Raw genomic sequence first — 19,791 nt, 5'->3', positions numbered from 1 at the left:
ATAGTGGTAAAGAAGTTCTCTCAACGGAGTACTGGGGTGTGGGGAAAAATAACATTTAAGTGCATTATTTAATAACCATTTCTGAAACTTGAGACTTAAAGGGCAAAAAAAAAAGACAAAAAAAAGCTAAGCCCCATCTGTAATTAAAAGAGGCAGGTAAATATATGAAACCTCATTCATAAAATTTCTGTCTAAATACAATTCACATTTTTCTTGGTTTCATTTCCCAGATGATAAAAGAACAACCACTGTAACATAGTAAGTACATAAGAGTTTGTACAAATGTGCTTGATCAAGTCACCGAGGCAAATTTCCACCTCTAATATTGATTTTTCGTGACCTTCTCTGTCAGTCTGGTGGGGAAGGGTGCTGGAGAAAGAATGATCATTTTTCATTTCAATAAGATGGAAAGCACATACATCCAATGTCAGATCGGGCACCGATACTAAAGGCAATTTTTCACAACAAATCCAACGGTCAGGAAACAAATTTTCTTATTGTTACTATTGGCAGAAATGGATCAGCAAATCTATTTGAACAGAATTCAAATGAATGAATGAAACAAGTGTTCTTTTAAAAACCCCTTGCTGTGTAGATGTGTGCAAGATTTCACCTGACCAGACCACGGTCCACCAGTCCACATGTTTTTGCATTACCTGCTCTATTACGAGGGATTTGACTTAAAAGCTGATAAATACCAGTAGCACACAGTGTCACCTGGGCTGGAAATAACACACGCTGAGCAAAATGATCTATTTGATAGAAGGGTACCTGCGAGAGTGAAAGAGAAAGTCCGAACAAGATTTTCCATCGGGAGTGACGAGGATGGACAGGATTAGAAACAAGTTTATTAGAGGAGCAGCGCATGTAGGACATTTTGGGGACAAACTGAGAGAGGCCTAATTGAGATGGTTTGCACATGTGCAGAGACGGGACATGGGGTATATCGGTAGGAAAATGCTAAGGATGGAGCCACCAGGAAGGAGGAAAAGAGGAAGGCCAGGGAGTAGGTTTATGAATGTAGTCACGGAAGTCATGCAGGTAGTTGGTTTGCATGAGGCACATGTAGAGGACAGCAGTATGGAGAAGGATGATCTGCTGTGGTGACCCCTAATTGAATCAGCCGAAAGAAGAGCTAATCAAGTATGCATCAAGGGATATCAACATCAAGTCCTACACGACAGATCTCCACATGCAAGCTGAGGTTATATATATTGCACAAAAAAAAACAAACCCTCTCAAATCTGCCTACATAAATGGTAGTTAGCCTTATGGCATAGCGTTGCCCTGATGTACACACACATACACACGCTCCCTATACCATGCAGTTATATTTAGTGCTGCTAAGTGTTGAAAACCAACATCATTCATCCCTTAACAACTCCACATGGGGTCAGTCCCTCTGTGTCTACAGTTCTGTTAGCACTCTGATCCATTGTGCCTTCAGCCAGTAAGCCGTTTCCCTCGAGAAAGACACACACACACACACACACACACACACACACACACACACACACACACACACACGCGCTAACTAAGCCTGAAAAGCTATAGCTTTAGGTGTAGGTGTCACCTTGCTTGATTACCCCTTAACGAAAACACTTTCCTTCAAGGACTTCTGACAAGTTTTTGTGTCCGCAAACATGTGAACGTGAAGCGAGATAGGAACGGTGGTCGGTCAAATTTGTGTTAGGCAAATAAAAAAAATAAAATAAAATTAAAAAAAAAAAAAAGAGAGAAAGAGGGAAAAACAAAAAACAAAAAGGAAATCGATCGTTCGAATAGAACTTAAAAGCAGCTGAAGTGGTTTAACTGCACTTCTTATTTCAACCAAACACTTTGACTTCAAAATCATCCACACTGGAATAATTACTATGCTTACCAACATCCATGGCTGTCTCCATGAAGCTTTTTTGCCTGGAGGCAAATTCAGCCAGGAGCTTCTGCTGTCTCTCCCTGGCTCTCTGCCGCCTGAGAGAGTAAAGAGGAGAAAATGTGAGGGCAGTCAATAAAACGTTCATTATTAAAACATCAAACAATAAAACCAGGTAAAGTGTCTAATTTCAAAAGAAGAAACTGCTACGGTTGGATGCCAAGTAAGATGTGTACAGTAGATAGATACATTATTATTATGTTTGATAGGGCTCACAAATTTCCCTCCCATCGTTAGCCCTCCTGCTAATCACTCTCAATCAGAGATATCTAAAGGTCAGGATTTAGTTGTGCCTCGCAACTGTCTGTGCACTCAGGCAGAAAAACAGAGTGGCTTAATAAAAAGAACGTAAAGTAGTGCAGACAGGAACGATACACTTCAGTTCCTGCCACTGAGAGTCAGGGACAAAGACACGACACTGAAAAATGACTCCAATGCCATGCCCAAGCACTGTTGCCATGGTAGCCATCAGCTGTAATGTGGAGGTGTGCGATTTGTCTTGACTTGCAGGTGGCGTCTGCCTCATAATAACAGGTGCTAATGGAAGACTTATAGGCTGTTCCATCATCTTCGGAAAGGGGAAATCGGATGGAGCCAACATCTGCTAATGGCATGATTCAGATCAATCGAAAATAGCGCTGAGAAAAACAAGACTAAAAGCAACAGCGGCATCACGGAGATTAAATGCCACATTTCCACCACAGCCTTGTGGTCAGACACCAAGAATGGATACCAAAAATGTGTACAAAAGAAGCTGAATATTCCATGAATAAAAAAATCCTAATTATAGCAAAAATGTTATACAAACACTCGCTTGACTAATCGAGCTACTCTCATGGAATGAGCATAAAAATAGTCATTTGAAAAAAGGTAGAAAATGTCCACATGATACACAGGGCAAAGTTGGAGCTTCAAGCCCCTAATGGTGGAAAAGAAACAGGCATATCCATTTAAACAGAATGCAAATGAAGGGCAAATCAACAATGCTGCTCAGCTTCAGAAAATAGAGATTTTCTCTTAATGAACATTTTGCTCCATGCATGTGTTGATTGCTAGAATGTCCTCAAATCAAGACATTTATTACTTGCTGTCTTTACTTTAATTCTGTCAGGCATGGTAATGTCAACAATTAGCACACACACACACACACACACACACACACACACACACACACACACACACACACACACACCTCTCCTCTTTATCCATGCTCTTCTTGTCTCCTGGACTGTTCTTTTTAGGAGGCACAGGTGGACACACTTTTCCACAGATCTCCTGCAGGCATCTCTTGCTATGTCTGCTACGTGAGGCTGCTTTAGCCAGAATCCTCTCGATGGCAGTGATGCCATCTCCATGTGAAAGGTGTGAAGGCTCGGCCTCCTCCAGCCAGTTAGGGGTCAGAGAGTTCTGCTTGGCGGACAGTTTCTGGTGCAGCTTGACCAGCAGGGACAGCATGCTCTCCCTTATCTCTAGAATCTCAGTGACCATCTGAGGAGGAGAGCCTGGGGGAAGCCAGCGCGAAGAAGACTTTGGCCGTACGGCTTGACTCGCCTCGTGGTTGCTGCGGTTTATAATTTCCTGAAACTTCCTTCTGCGCTCGGCCACCAGGCTGAACAACTGAGCCTCACGCAAGTTCTGATGGAAAGACAAAGAGGAAAAAAATATAGCCATTCCTTCACATGAAGATAATGCACAAGTGAGAGCAAACCAGAGGTTAGAATGGCAGGCATGATGCACTGTTTTCCATCACAATCATTAGTTGGTTGATATAAATGCCGGTGATTTATAGAAGGAAGACACTGAGAAAATACTTGTCATTATTAGCACTTCTTCAGGACACACTGCAAAGGTATGGGACAACTGTTAAAAAATAATACCCATGCTGAATATGATTATCATTCTTACCAAAATAAAAAAACAGTGAGATCATAAGGAAAGAATCATACTTAGATACCTCATATTTTGGGAAGAAATAAATCAACGACTGCAGTGTTTATAATATTCCTCAGAGCACAATTAAAAAAAAACAAGACAGGTTTGTTGGCTTCTTTGTAAGACTGTAAAACTAAATGCAAATGTGAAATCAGCCGTTTTGACTATTGTTATTATTACAATAATTATTGTTATTGATTTAGCACATTTTCAACCAACAATATTGTGGTTGGTCATATTCATCCCTTACTCATTTACATACTCTGTGGGATCCAGACATTAATTCACAGATTTATGAGAGGCCATGTACTATCATATGTCCGATTAAAAGTCTCCTGGCAGGTTCCAGATACTTGCAAAAGTCCCACCAATTAAATCTTACAGTGTTAATGTGTTATATGGGCAGTGTTACTGACTGCTAGGTACAGCTGGAACACACGTCAGCGATCCCCGAGAAACACATTCATCAATCTCACATGCCAAAAAAAACTATTTGCTCAACATTAAAAACGTAATTAGTTTGCCACACTGAAAATGCGTCAGACGTGAAAACTCCGGTAGGCAAATGCGCAAGCACCGACAGCAACTCACAATTACACAAATGTAGGACACACAGGCACGGCAAAAAAACGCACTTCACGTGACAAGTACTGCAGCTCCACAGCATTGCACATAATGTAATAAACAACATGCTTGTTTATTACACCATTTACTGTTAAAATAAGGAAACAGGGAACATCTTGAAATAGGTGACTGAAACATCACATCACTGAATACTCAGTCTTTGCAAACAGAGTGAATAAGCCTGAACTTGTCCCCCCACCCCCCCATCACACTCCCAAATCATTCATTTTACACTTCCAAACAATCTGAATCATTTCCAAAGACAGCTACCTCTCTCCAATTCCCTGATAGCCTTCTGGAGCTCTGTGGAATGAAAATGAACAATAAAACATTTAAGACCATTAAGAATAAAATTGAAGACCTATCACAACATTAACACATACACAAATACGTTTTTAGCAGACGGCCTTAACCAAGCTCTGCCACGAAAACTTTTTTTTGGGCCCAAATAAACGTTGCTAAACTTGCACCTCCCCTTAGCTGAAAAAATTCAATCCGTTTACGTCTGTGGTACGAAGAGAAAGGATTACAACACCACAGAAACAAACTAACAAAAACATTTTAAAGTGCTGCGGGAGCATTTCAATGAGAGTTAGAGGTAGCTTTTCATGTACATCGGACAAGTAAGACCCGTTTACAAATTTATTTAAGACCTCCAACAGAACTAAAAGAAACCCTTTAACTTTAAATCAAAAATATTTTACAATACACTAATAATTCAAATATTAGGCTCATTTAAATATGCAATAATTTAAACATAAAAAAATAATAAAAACTATTTACCATAATATTTGTTCGATCAATTATTTTAAGCAATAGTGCTCTGTATTTTAAGACTTACCTTTTACAATTTTATTTAATAGAATTACCAGTAAGATAATGTTTACATTATTTATAGAATTATGTATTTAAGTTGTTGAGGTTTAAACCTATGCAGTTTAATGGACCACACAACCTAAAACATAATTAAACAGGAAATAATAAGAAATAAAAAATAAAAAAAAAAAAACATAAAACATGAAGCCTCTGGCTAGATTTCCCAGAGCCATAGGGATACTTGGCCCTCTGCCTCAACTCGAATTTTAAGTGAAGATGTTGTTCAACATTAAATAAATTATAATTTAACTAAAGCCTTTAACAGATTTGGGTAACAAAACAAGCTGACTTGAATTTGTCAAGCTGACCTGTCCAAAGGTTGAGGTGTCAGTACTGGTGCTGGGCGGCGTCTCTCTTTGCCTCTCCCTCTCTCTCTCCCGTTCCCTTTTTCTCTCCACCTCCGGAGCAGTCTCAGGCACTCGCACTCGAACAAAGTTAATGACGTGGTGCAGATTGGAGAGCAGGCTGGTGCCAGGGAACCAGCTGTCATGGCAATGCTCCTCAATACATGGCTCCTTCAGTGGTAGGGTGAGAATAAAAAAAAAAGTAGATTTTTTTTTTTTTTATGCTAAAATGAAGGAATGTGTAATTCCAAATTCCAGGGTCTCTTGGTTAGGATATGTGATTTAGATTTGATGTAATCTGATATCCGAGACTCAAACATGCAGCAAGTTGGAATAATGGAGGAAGACCCGGCACTGTTAGCCAATGGACTTCATTTAGTCCATGTCCAGACATCAGTGACTATTGTATCTTTGGTATGAAAGTCGACGCTCGGAACACAAATTATTCTCGGAATGTGATGATAATGCATGTGAAAAGGTCATTTCAAAAAGTTATTCCAGCATGAACAATGCACTAGTAAAAAGAAAGTTCCTCAAAATGATCCTGCATACAAATTTACTGCTTATCTCATAGTAATATAGAAAAATTGGACATTTTAGAGGTCTAGGGGCTCTACACAAACACATCTGGACCCTGAGCCCTGAGAAAAGGTCACAGAGAACAATGCTTTCACAAATTTCCAGCTACAGCAGAAAAGCCACTCACTTCGTCCCCCTTGTCCTCTTGTGCATGGTTGTCCAAACCCAGCTCAACTAGATACAGCACCATACACAGGACATGCTCGGACATGTTCTGATGGTCCATCCATATCTGAAAAAGCAGGAAAACTTTTAAAATCAAGAAAACAAAATGACATTATAATGAATAAATGACCCTGCTTAAAAAACACGAGCACCTTGTACAGCAGGGTAAAGATGACGATATGTAGAGTCTTGCAGTGTAGCAGACGCACTAGTCCTCTATAGCATGGATGCAGGGGCGTCCTCTCCTTATACGGAGGCCAGGGGTTACCGGTGTGAACACCAGACTGCTTTAAACTGCATTCAGAACACAATGTGCTGCTCAGTATGGATCAGTAGTTAAAGGCAACTGAAAAAGAACTGAAAGGTCAATTATGGGGAGGGGGGGCATTAACCACAAACTGAACCACCCCAAAGAAATTTCATATATACACCAGCAGCACCCTTGAGAGAAGCATCTCTCAATGTAAAACGTTTTAATATCTTAACAGAGGTATAAATGTTTTTTTTGTTGTTTTTTTTTTTAAATGTCTGATTCCATTTAAGCAATCAGGGGGGTGGGATATGAAACATTTTGCTCCCTTGACAGGTAATCTATCATTGTACAGAACGCCGAGCGAGTCTCAGTCTGCCTTTACAAACTGAAAGAAAAGAAAAGAGCAGTAGTTGTTCTTCTACAGACTGTTAATAGTACATCGTTTCATTCATGATTCATGTCGTTTCCAAATAACCAATACAGCAAACTGTAATAATAATTACGCTGTTTTGCATGTTCATGTACTTTTAGATAAATGTTGGCTTCATTTGATGGAGGTTAAATACACTGTACACTCGGACCCTCCGCGCAAAAAAGATCTTTAGTTCTAAAAATTTAACAATTTCCTTAACAAATACAGCAACAAAAAAACTGTCCAGCTCCAGAATGTCGTATTCCATTTGGTGAGCTCCCATCAGGCGGAGATCTGTAGGAAATTAACCTTGCCTTATCTCCTGGACCTAGACCTTCAACATTTGTCTTCAGGAGGCTCTAAACTGACCTTAATACAGCAGAACTCAGCCTGGACTATTAGACTTTAGACTTGATATATTGATTGTTCTTGCCCTTGCTCTAACTGGATGCAATTGTATCAGGCCCTGAACCTTCACATACGCATCTTTTGAAGGGCAAAAAGGAAATCACATTTTAACAGAAGATGCAGTAATCATGAAGAGCGAATGATTTATCGTGGTGGAAGAAAAAGTTCCTAATACACTCATGGAGCAGAGGCTCTAAAAGAATTCTGCAGCTAAGAATAATATTCAAAAGTTGTTTATGGAGACTGGAAGAGGTCACTCACAATGCTGAGTATCTGTCCATCGCTGACTGGACGTCTCGTCGGTAAACTGTGCGCAGGACCACCATGATTGGGTCAAACTCCTTTTCCCACACCTCCGCTAAACAAACCAAGCAAACGCCATAAATCACATTCAACACACATCTGAGCATTAAAAAGCAACAAATATTGAATCAGCAGCAGCACAGAAGTTTCAGCAATGGAACAGGAGTGCCATCATGAGGTGGACACGAGAAATGCAGAGCAATAGGCTTTAAAGATATAATCAAAAGTCTTTACATTCTTCATTAGTCTGGATATTGAAAGCAGTTTCTAAGTAAGAATATGCAAATGAGAGACTGCACACGTGCTCTTTAAATATGCAAATACGTTTTTAAACAGTAGGTACAATTGAGATTGTCTCTCAAATGGTAAAAGCATCTTCATGCTGGAGCAATTGGGCTGGATTGAATACAAACACAAATCTTTAATCCTAGTAAGATCATAAATATGAATCTCTATCCAAAAGAGTTAGGAAAGAAAAAAAGAAAAAAGAAAGGCACAAACAACACACTTAGACATCAGTAGTGGTTGCTCACCTTTGGGCGTGTACATGCCCTGCTGCATGGAACCACCAGGCTCAGACACTGGGGCTTTAAAATCAGCCACAGCAGACAGCATATCCTCAAAGCTACAACTGCCAGGCACTATCCCACTCTTTGGGTTTGGGTTCTCTGGGATTTGCAGTATTTGTTAAGGAGCAGCATAATAAAAACATAGCATCAAAGCGCATGGAAAACAAGACAAGCTCAGATTACAACAATAAAATGCACTGTGTTTGGTATCTGTAATAGCAATCCAAATCTTACCATATCCTTTATATTTATTTTTGGGGCCTTTTCTCTTTAACACTGCAATGAACACAATGCCACTATCTGGTGCCCCCCAGACAAAGATCTGGGTGTTACTAGCAAATGTCACCTTTTTAAGCATTTAAATATACATCTAGATTTCTGTACAGCTGTCTGATGACCATGTTCTGTACATTTTTGTGCAATAAGACTATTTCTTTTATTTAAAAAAACAACCTGCAATAACTTTAGTTATTTTGCTTTGTAATTTCCATTTTACTTAAAAAATAAAATAAAATTTGTGCAACTGGAAGCTTCTGTCACCAAAACAAACTTCTTTCAAGTGCAAACATACTGGGCACTAAAGTTCTTTCTGATTATGATGTTCTATCAGCCACATTACTATACAAAAGGGGAAAAAAAAACAAACAGACAAAAGTTGGTAGTAAAGGATATAAGGTCAAGAAGAGAGCTGTGCGTGCGGTCATTCATACATAATTGTGACACCATTTCTGCTCTCAATATTTCATCATCAGTCATGCCTAATAGATGGAGAACAAAACAAAAAGTGAGCTAAATGACCCTTATTCATCTTCACTAGAAAGTAGATATGTAAACTGGATTGGTTGTTGAATTTCAAATTCAGATTTAGCAACAAACAAATATGTCCATTGTGAACAAAACTAATTCTAGTTGTGTTTGAGATCTTTGAAAATTAATTTAATTAAAATCTGAAATCTCCTAATCACAAAAGGATTCAAATCATTTGCTGGGTTATAGCAAATAGTGGTCAGGTGCAAAGTATTTGCTTTAATTAGATGTGTCTAGAATCCAACAGGAGTCCACCAGATTAAATTGATTAAACTGTTTGCAAAGGCTACAGTGGCTTCAGTCATTTTTTTTTTTCTAGCACATAAACACACATTCTTTAGGTAAAGGGCAAACAAAAGTAAAAAAAACTTTTTTTTTTTCTTTTTCTTCAAATCATCATTACCCCTAAACAGTTACACTACTTACTATATTTATTGGTATTTATTATTTATGGAAATGTTTGTTGCGTAACTTGCACAAAGGATTTTAAGATAAGATCATTTACGATCTGAAACACAACACCATATTCACATAAGCATACAGACAGTGAGTACAAACCCAGGTGAACACGGAGGCTACACAATATGACGAGGAACGTGAGTGCGCCCTCTAACATGGGTCTTTCCTGCTCTGCGTCCAGCACTGCGTTCTGGTGCTGCGATGCCATCGTCAACAAGTCCACTACTTTGAACCTGACATGCAAGCATAACAAACGCTTTAAATAGGAAAGGAATGTGCCCAGTAGTACATTTTGTATTAATGAAATCATCATGCTAACAATTGGCATGATACAAAGCATATGATTCATGATGGACCAGGAAAACTGTTTGTTGGAACAATGAATAGTAAAACAGAAAGTGAGGTTGAATTATGTGAAAGTACTCTGAGTCACACCTCTCAAACACTGAAGAAATGAAGTAGTCTGGATCTAGCCGTGATGCACACACCTAAAAAACAAAAAACATGTGAACAGTGATTATTACAGCATGACTCAAATACACAAAGATTTACCCAAAGGTTTTATTCAGTTTATTTTACTTGTATGGCACTTTTACCATTGGACATTGTGCCAAGACAGAATCCATACTGTACTGCATTCTTACTGTATTTAAGACATACCAGCTCATAATACTCACCCAGGATCAACCATATTTTTTTATTGTCTTGACAAATATACAAGTAAATCACCTGACATTTTCACAACAAGTTGAGATGATCAAGCTTTATGCTACCAAAAAAAATGCAGCAAGAAATGTTTCACTTTGAAGCAATATTAGGTGGCATTCCACAAACACTTGGCACAGATCTCAGCAAATCATGTCATTTTTGTTTCTTGCTGAATTTGGCAACTGTAATGTTTTAAAAAAATTTCCTTGGACTGTTTAAATAAAAGATCTGGTAAATAACATGGATTTTAAATCTATGGTTCTAAAAATAAATAAATAAATAAATAAATAAATAATACCTGCAACAGAAAGATGTCTGGGTCAATCATAGAGTTGCAGAAGTGTGACTGGACATATGTCATAGCCTGCCCTTTAATCTGCAATCCATTCCTCACCCACATGTTGCTGTGAATCTCAGACAGGCATGCCTACACAGACACAGAACACAAATGCTTTGTGATCAGTTAATAAACACTTAAAAATAAAAGCAGACATCTCGCACACAAAGAAATGTATTCAGATGCAAATATTTGCTTCTTTATGGATGTTTACAAGAAATAAAGTCAGAATTGCAAGAAAAAAACCAAGTCTTTTACAAACAGTACATGTTTTTTGTGGTGGAAACGGGCCTCCATAGGATTCAGGCCAAAAAAAGACGAAAGGTTCCAAAGCTTGCGATCATTTCAAACTAAACGCCGTACAGTGTATTTTTCTATTTTTTTTATTTATATATTTGTATTTACATTTTAATGTAATTTGGCGATTAAATGCACTAAATTGGTTTTGTTTTCACAGATATTCGTGAAATAAAATTTCAGCAATAAAATGTTTAAAAAAAGCAAAACAAGTTGCTTCATTTTAAGAGACTCGTCTTATTTTCTCTTCTATATTTAATATTGCGCTTTATTAAAGGAAAAGTACTTTTTATCCGATTAATAGATTAGAATAGAATAATCATTAGAATACTCGATAGATACAAAAGGAAGCACAATTCTAACATATCTGGTCCACACTAGCTGAGATGCACCAGATGGCCTCATGGTGTCACAATACCTGTAGGTACATACAATGAAAGAACATCTTTTCTAACTGATCAGAAAACTGTGCATCTATTCAGGACACAGGTGTTAAGTTACCTGTATCTGAAGAGGATGCACCATAATTTTCATCAGCATTTCCTGATCAGGGAGGAGACTGTCCAAGTCCAACCCCTGACACTTCACAGCCTGGACCAAATCAAAAACATGGATCAGATTAGTGTTTCGAAAATAAATACATAACAGGTTATTCAGGAGAATTAAACATTTATTTATGAATTATATATAAATATAATTCTTTAAAAATCTAAATTGTAATTTGTTTGAAAATATCAAGCATGTTAGATTTTGTTACCTTACTAAGAAACATTGCATAATAGCGGTGCAATGGCAGATGAAACGTTATTTGATTGGGAGCAGGCTGAGAGGGAGTGGGGAAAAAAAAAAGACAGAAATCAACATCCCAGACTTGTGCAGCACAAATAAAAACATCATCATATAAATCACATAACATAAATGCTGCCAACCATAAAATATGGTACCTCATCAACAAACCCAATGGCATCAAACCATATCTGCAAAGTCTCCAGGCAGTAGCGTGCCACTGTTTTGGTGTACTCCTGTGTTTCCTGTCAAAAAAAATCAATCACACAAGCATGGTGAACACCTCCGTTTCGCTTTGTCTTGTCAATTATAATGTAAGGACTGCCATATTATACACAATAACCTTCTCAAGTTAGAGAGAGAGTTTAGTACCCTGACAGAAACATTTAAAATAACTTTTTCTTTTTATTTTAATGCTATGCTGCTTACACTCATCTTCAGTCACTGCTCGTGACCTTGGGGTGACCATGGACAATCAACTGTCTTTTTCCTCACACGTTGCTAATGTGACTCACTCTTGTTGGTTCCTTCTCTAAAACATAGGAAGGATTCGACTATTTCTGTCCACACAGGCTGCTCAGGTGCTTGTTCAGTCTCTTGTCACTTCGAGACTGGACTACTGCAACTCTCTGCTGGCAGGTCTTCCCCGGAACACAATTCGTCCACCGCAAATGATCCAAAACGCAGCTGTGCGACTTGTGGGAGAACTTGGGCAAGTTGAACACACCACCCCACTGCTACGCTTCCTCCACTGGCTTCCAGTAGCTGAACTTATCAGATTCGAAACACTGATGCTTGCCTACAAGGCCAAAAATGTACCAGCACCCACTTACCTTAGAGACCTCATCACACCTCGCACTGCCCCACATCCTCTAGCACTGGTTGACTGTTCCCACCTTCTCTTAGGGAAAGAGGTAAGTATACTTTAAGGCTCTTCTCTGTTTTGGTGGTGGTGGAATTAACTTCCCCTAGATGTGACGAGTGAAGACCTACCTCTTCCTGAAACACTTAAACTAGCACTTTTCCCAGTTTGCTTTGTCTTAAATTTGTAATCTAGTGAACCAGTGTTAATTTATTCACTGATTAAAACTCAAAGCATTTTTGTATGTCGTTTTGTATAAGGGCGTCTGCTGAATGTCATAAAACTAAATGTAAATGTAGATTTTTTTTTTATATACTCGATCTAAATTGAGAAGGCTAATGTACATTTAAAAATAGAGCTACTGTATATCCAATCAGGAGATTACTTTGACTTTGCAGTGTGTGAGAAGCCCCCACATAGGCTGAGCGCAGGCCTCTAGCTCAGCAGCGAAAGCCGCGTAGTATGTCTGAGATTCAAACTCCACATGCTCATTCAGCTCCCTCTTGTTTAGATTCATTCCTGAAAAGTGATAAAAGAACCAGATAATAAAAGGGGGGGGGGGAAAAACCCCAAAAAGAACAGGACAACATGCTATTATTCTGAAGCACTACTATTAAGAAGATTGGGGGAAGATTAAAACAAGCAAAGACACATGAAGAAACCTTAATTAAATGATATAAATAAATGAACAAATATAGACATAAATACATGTCCTGTTCTGTTAAAATGCAATGTTGTTTCACAATGAAACTGAAATGGCAAAACTAATGCAAACTACAATGTAACCGACCTTGAAAAAAGGAGACGAAGCTCATCCAAAGCATGAGAAGCGAGTGATCCTCTAAGAATCGCTTGGCTACACTTTGGTGAGAGAGAATATTAATAAAGTCGCTAACTAAAGGCCAGTAGGTGTTGTTCTTCAGCAAAGCTTCACCACAGTTCACCACCACATGACGATTGTTCTCTTCATCTATAACAAAAGAAAAAGGGTACCTTAATTACACACTCAAGTTACATCGTCACTGATGACCTTTTTGTGTGTGGAGAAGGTCTGGAAGAACCCAATCATACAGTGACTTTTTTTTTTACATTTACTACAATATTCTAAAAAATGTTTTCCTAAACTAACAAATTTCCCTTTTTATTGCATCTCAAACAAATACAAAAATTTGACAGACAGCTGACATTCTGGCTGCCATCTGACTCAGGAATTGATTCGACTTGCAAAAAACTTTCATTTGCATGACATTCAATCTGTGAGGAGATCACACTTGGTTTGCAAGGATTTAGTCATCTTTTTGCTCCTTGTTTGATAATCTGGGTCCTTATCCAATATGATCAGCACAGCTTTGCTTAGGCAAAAATGCTGAAACCCGACTTTTAAGGTGAATTGCACTTTACCCCAGACTGCCACACACTTAAATAGTCTTAAATATAACATATACTATTTATATTAAACATTCAGTGTCTAAGCTAATTATAAAGTATTATCTATTAAAGCCTTACATCTTTTTATTGATCTTTATAGTGCACTTAATACTAATACTAGTATATTTACCTTGCAGCTCACTCTTAATAAGGCAGCTCTCCATCATATAAAGCAGCACAGTAACCATGATGTCCAGTAGCTGGCACTCCTCAGTCACGTGACGTGCTAACTCCTCATTACTGAACAGCTGCACGCTGATATGAACTATTCTGTTGGACATCGTGTCTGATTCATGACTCTTCATCAGAGTCTTCATGATAAAGGCATAGTGCTGTACAAACGTTTTAGTGAAAGTGATCTGAAGGAGAAAGGCAAATGAATTATGAATCTGCCAGCCACTTAGCTTCCTCATATATCATCTCATGTTCTATGAAGTAGACTATTGCAACAAATAAAAGCAAAGAAAACAAAAGCTCTGTCTAAACTCTTGCATGAAATAATCAGAATAGCTAAAAATAAATAAATGAAAATCCATTCTCATGCAGACAGTATGAAAGACATACCTTATAGTCTTGATCTGGCAACATGTTGAGCAAAAAAGTAACCATCTTCTGTGGAAACTCATATTTAACAGTCCAAAACAATAACTCCTCTAAAAAGCATTTATGTTTTAGAATGTCCATTATAGATGGATCTAAAACAAAAACAACAAGTATTTTTTTTATTTTTTTTTATTTTAGGAAACCTCTCTTTCCAAGTAAAATCAATACACACAAAAAAAATTATATATATTAGACAGACAAAGAGAAGTCATTCACCTTTGGTACTGCTACTCAGCTTTACTCTCTTTCTCTGACCTACACTCTGCCCACCATCCTGATCCTCCTGTTCATTAGAAGTGTGTAAAAAAAAAATAATAATAATTTTATTATATATATATATATATATATATATATATATATATATATATATATATATATATATATATATATATATATATATTCATGCACCTTATAATTTAATATGGAGCTGAACTTAAAACACATAAGGGTATTCTTTTTTGAGAAAAACAATAGCAGGGTATGAATATGAGAATTCTAAATGTTTAAATTGCCTAAGGGGCATTAACCAGATTATAATTTATTATTCCTTAGTAAAAATGTGTTTGTCTTTAAGATGGGAGTTCCATGTGCATCTAGAGCATACCTCTTTAATTTCCTCATTTGGGCTGGCTGCTGCTGTGGCTCCTACAGAAAAAAAATAAAAATGAGTATGAGAGGGCAAAAAATTTGAAAAGCAGTACATATGTATAAATAAAAGGAGCTGCCAAACAATAATAAGAAAGCGTTACCCAGCAAGCCAAGCGCTCCAGTTCCAGTCAAACCAGAAGAGTCTGCTCCCCCAGTTGACCCCTTATCTTCCACAGATACCAGCCCCGAGTTCTTGAGTGCCGACAGGTACTTCTCATAGTTCCGCTTGGCATACACATTCTCCTCTTGGCCTGTGATCAAAGAGAAATTTTAAATGTGGTTCCCTCAATTACCTGATAACAAAAGGCTTGCTTTCATATTACAGCTCTTAAAATTTCATTCATGTATTATTCAGAGTTCAGATAATGTGGTAAGTTGACACCAGTAGCACATATGTATTACCAAGACATGTGCTACAGTAAAGCTAAGTGCTGCACAGCCTTCTACTATTACTACTAGTACTGAGTGTACTATTCAACTGGGGCAGGGTAAACCTACTTAAAGTGTACAATATATGACTTTGTAAAGCTGATATTCTGTATAAACCGTTATCAAACTACATTCTGTGTGTGAACGTTTGTAAAAGATAGATAGATCGATCGATCGATAGATAGATTCTATATAGCTATTAAAAAAAACAAGTTAAATAATATGGTTTCCCATTCTATGCAGTGTTCATTCATTAAACCAAAATATTTTGAATCACTGGAGATGCCTACCCATGCTAAGCTCTTTAAAGGTTTGTTGATTGGTTAAAATTTTAGTGAGAACTGTGCGCATAGCACCGCCCATTTTAGTGAGGTCTTCTAGGAAAGAAATCTGAGGCTCCAGTTGTTGAAGGACCTTCTGCAGATCTCTGTCTGTGGCAGATTCTGAAATAACATGGTAACGACATATCATTGCTAAGACTAAACGATCATTATTATGTTTATAAAAAATTTAAACTTGTTTTGCAAGTGCAAGAATTTGACTATGTGCCTCACCTGACTCCGTGTAGCCCTCTCTTAGGTACTGGATTATGCTGACGATAAAACGAGGAAGAACCATCTCAGACATGAGCAGCAGATCTCTAGGGACCGAGGGAACATTCTCCCCAGTTCTTAACCGATGCCTTCTGCAAAACCTGCAGAATTGAAGGAAAAAAAATCTATTATCAAATCAAATCTTATTAAATACTGTATAAACATACAACAACCACACTTCTTTATACTGTAAAATAATTCATTAAAAACACAATACCTGTCACACTGCATGTACATTTGTTCTTTTTCCTTAAGGGAAATCCTTATCCTTAAGTTATTTTAAAAAGATACACCACAGGTCTGCTGAAAAGTATTGACTAAAATATATCCAAGTTTCAATTCTATACTATTGTCCCTTGAGAAGATATAATAAAATTGTTGCTGAAATTTGAGGGGTGTACTCACTTTATACACAATCAAACTTACACGCATACATAAATTACTGGCTTATAGAATTTGCTTTGCTCAGGGTGCATTTTTCCACAAAATTTATAAAATCACTGCCTTTATGTCACATGAAAACACAAATTACTAAAGCAACACTGATACTAAACAAAAGTTCCATTATACCAAATGCAAAACACCACCTGCAACATGTAAGAAGCAGCACAGACAATAATCCCCTCGTTTTTTGCCGTTTAAATCGTGCAGTAGTTAATGCTGCTGTAATTATCCTATAGCCGTAACGGCAACAAATAAAACATTTGGATTAACGCTTCAGTCGTCAAGACGACACAAGCACAACAGATAAAACAAAAGAGTATCATTTCAGCTGATGAATGATGCTGCAGCCTTCTGTACTCTTAGATTAGCAGTAAAGAAAGTTTAAATGTCTTACTCGTAAAAAAAAAAATAATTGAATGATTAAATTATAGAGCCTCGTTATACAGTATACAAGTCTCTGAGTGGTGCTGCTGTGGCTTAGATCATCTCGTTTCATGCCATCAGAGTACTTAACAGTGAAGACTTCCTCATACTGCACTACATTTTTATTATTTGATCACTGCCACTTGCAGATGTGGATATTCAATACAGAGTTACTACTTACCGTTTATTGTACTTGTATCCAATCTTACGCATTATTTAACATCATGTCAATTTACTCTCCCACTGTGCACCAGTTTTATTAACCTCTTCCCATTACATCATCTCAGCCATCTATGTCAAATACGTAGCTGTACTATTAGTGTCTGAACCTGGTTCTCATCACATGCATTTCGACTTCCACAGCAACCGTGCAAATGAGGAATAAATGACTAGATTTACTTTTATAGCATTTGGCATACACCTTTAGCCAAATTGAATCGCAGTTATGTCAGTTATACAGCTGAGCAATTGAGGGTTAAGGGTCTTACTCAAAGGCCCAGCAGTGGCAGCTTAGTGGAGCTGAGATTTGAACCCATGACCTTCTGATCAGAACTCACTGTGTAAACACTTCCATACTGGTTTGGTTTATGCCAAATCAGATCGGTTTATGCTGCTCTGTGTACCAAAAAGACTTCCCCCCCCCCCACCACCACACCTGCTTTCCCGCCCCATATGATGCAATGACAATTCTTGCGTTGCGTTTTATTTATTGTGGTGGTCTTCTTGCACACCAGATTTTTCTGTTTTACACCCTGTTCTTGATTTGCACTGCCAAATTTCCTCTATTGCACCACATGATGCGTTGGCTGGTGATTATCTGGTACCAGAACTTTTTCTTTTTTTTAACCAACAATTGTATTGACCGATTTTGTTTATAATAAATGCACCAAAGCCTTTGAAAGCTCTCTACTCTAACTCTGTACACGGAATCAGAAAGTGCAGGAGAAATCTGAGTGCAGTATCAAGCTGTAATGAGGAAATGAACAGTGCAATCAGTGCCATTATTCTTTTATTTATGAGCATCACGTTTTAATGGAAATGGTTTGGGGGGGGGGGGGGGGGGTCGGTCTTTCTCGTTACCCAGAACACGTTTGGATAAAAATCACAACACACACACACACAGCAGAGCTCTGGAGAGCTGGAGGTCCACCAAAACACTGGGCACATGCAACACTTTTCACATTCAGCGTATTAAACATTAGAGCTTTTTCTTCTTATTTTTCTGAGTATATTTAAAGGTAATTGGATGTACGTAAGAAAAAGGCGAGAGCTGTCAGTGGGGCTCTCCATAGTTAAAAATAAACTACTGACACTCAGCAAGGCGTGCAGCTAGGCTAAGCTAGGCTAACAGTGATACCGTGCTAGGAACACCGGAGGCACGGCTTCTCTTTAGCATTGCTAATTATTGTGTGTTTTTAATTCTTATTATTCCGCTCATGACACGCATTCAGTTGAAGACAATTACCTGTACACGTGCAAATCAGACACGTCAGGTTAGCTGGTAATATTGCATAAGCTAGCTAATAACTATAAATGGATAGCCGGATACCTAGCTAGCGATAGCGTGTAGCGCTCAGGCACACGAACTTACCCACTTTCTCGCATGACATTACTGTCTCCACAGTCGCAGGCCCCGCCAGCCTGACTCCGAAACATGTTAAAATCATGGCCCGTGTGGTCGCCGTTGTTGAAGCACTCGGCACAGAGTGACATGCAGGGCGAGATGCCACAGGTCCGGCAGCGATATGCTACAAAATTAGCCGTCCACACCAAGCCGCAGAGCGTCGCGTTATCGTAGGAGCGGACGGTTTTGCAGAACTCCTCGAAGCCTTCACCTCCTGCCAGTAGATATTTACACCAGTCCAGGGCCTCGGTGTCCGCCGCCGGCTTCTCCGGATTGAGAACATTATCCAGCAGTTCCTGAAGTTGCCGGAGCCCGGAGCTGTTGTCAATCCGATTGAGATCTGCCTTTAAGTAAGCGGCTGTAGCTTTCTTGTCCCGGCGTAGCAGCGACGCCGCCATCGTTCACCCCGAACTGTTGTACACAATTTATTTTGGTTTGTCTTGTTGCTATGTTCGCGACTTTTCTCGCGATATCACAGAGATAGCCCTGGCCCACTGACAGCACAGCCTGGTAGTAAATAAGACACGGTCGATCAGCTGGTAAGTCTAGATGCTGCTTATCTGCCATGGCCATGCAGGTCAGATGACTACACATAGACTACTATTTTTGGAAGGCAGGCGAGTAATGAATTTTAACAACAAAATAATTCATATGTATATGCGTCCTAGGAGAAACAGCAACCACAGATAAATCAGAAGTTCGACAGAGTCATGCAGGTCAGATGACTACACATAGACTTTTTTTTTAAAGAAAGTATAGTAATACATTTTAACTAGAAAAAGAAAAATAAATCAAAGTAAATATATATATATATATATATATATATATATATATATATATATATATATATATATATATATATATATATTGTATGAGTAATTGCAACTGTAACAAACTCAATAACCTGGTCAAAGTTGTGGTTGATCTAAAGTCTATGAAAATACC

At 38.2% G+C, this 19,791-nt stretch overlaps 1 protein-coding gene across 5 annotated transcripts in view; it reads right to left on the bottom strand.

Moving 5' to 3' along the window:
• Positions 1-19,445, bottom strand: part of ubr3 (ubiquitin protein ligase E3 component n-recognin 3) — a 42,008-nt gene extending 22,563 nt beyond the window's left edge. For 2 of the 5 annotated variants that reach the window (XM_083536666.1, XM_083536668.1), the window contains exons 1-25: positions 18,814-19,445; positions 16,317-16,456; positions 16,053-16,205; positions 15,435-15,584; positions 15,290-15,330; positions 14,902-14,968; positions 14,647-14,777; positions 14,213-14,441; positions 13,445-13,624; positions 13,040-13,173; positions 11,951-12,037; positions 11,764-11,829; positions 11,508-11,597; positions 10,671-10,799; positions 10,100-10,152; positions 9,764-9,897; positions 9,071-9,156; positions 8,363-8,504; positions 7,788-7,884; positions 6,606-6,747; positions 6,416-6,520; positions 5,674-5,880; positions 4,760-4,792; positions 3,126-3,568; positions 1,883-1,971 (exon numbers count right to left, since the gene is read on the bottom strand). In XM_083536666.1, coding sequence (XP_083392792.1) covers positions 1,883-1,971; positions 3,126-3,568; positions 4,760-4,792; positions 5,674-5,880; positions 6,416-6,520; positions 6,606-6,747; positions 7,788-7,884; positions 8,363-8,504; positions 9,071-9,156; positions 9,764-9,897; positions 10,100-10,152; positions 10,671-10,799; positions 11,508-11,597; positions 11,764-11,829; positions 11,951-12,037; positions 13,040-13,173; positions 13,445-13,624; positions 14,213-14,441; positions 14,647-14,777; positions 14,902-14,968; positions 15,290-15,330; positions 15,435-15,584; positions 16,053-16,205; positions 16,317-16,456; positions 18,814-19,244 — 3,559 coding nt within the window. In that variant the 5' untranslated portion in view covers positions 19,245-19,445. The remainder of the gene's footprint in view (positions 1-1,882; positions 1,972-3,125; positions 3,569-4,759; positions 4,793-5,673; positions 5,881-6,415; positions 6,521-6,605; positions 6,748-7,787; positions 7,885-8,362; positions 8,505-9,070; positions 9,157-9,763; positions 9,898-10,099; positions 10,153-10,670; positions 10,800-11,507; positions 11,598-11,763; positions 11,830-11,950; positions 12,038-13,039; positions 13,174-13,444; positions 13,625-14,212; positions 14,442-14,646; positions 14,778-14,901; positions 14,969-15,289; positions 15,331-15,434; positions 15,585-16,052; positions 16,206-16,316; positions 16,457-18,813) is intronic. The other 3 variants (XM_083536669.1, XM_083536670.1, XM_083536667.1) reach the window with 2 other exon arrangements.
• Positions 19,446-19,791: the final 346 nt, after the last annotated feature.

This window comes from Silurus aristotelis, assembly GCF_946808225.1.
Source record: "Silurus aristotelis genome assembly, chromosome: 3".
Taxonomy (NCBI): domain Eukaryota; kingdom Metazoa; phylum Chordata; class Actinopteri; order Siluriformes; family Siluridae; genus Silurus; species Silurus aristotelis.
This window is presented reverse-complemented; position numbering and strand designations above follow the sequence as displayed.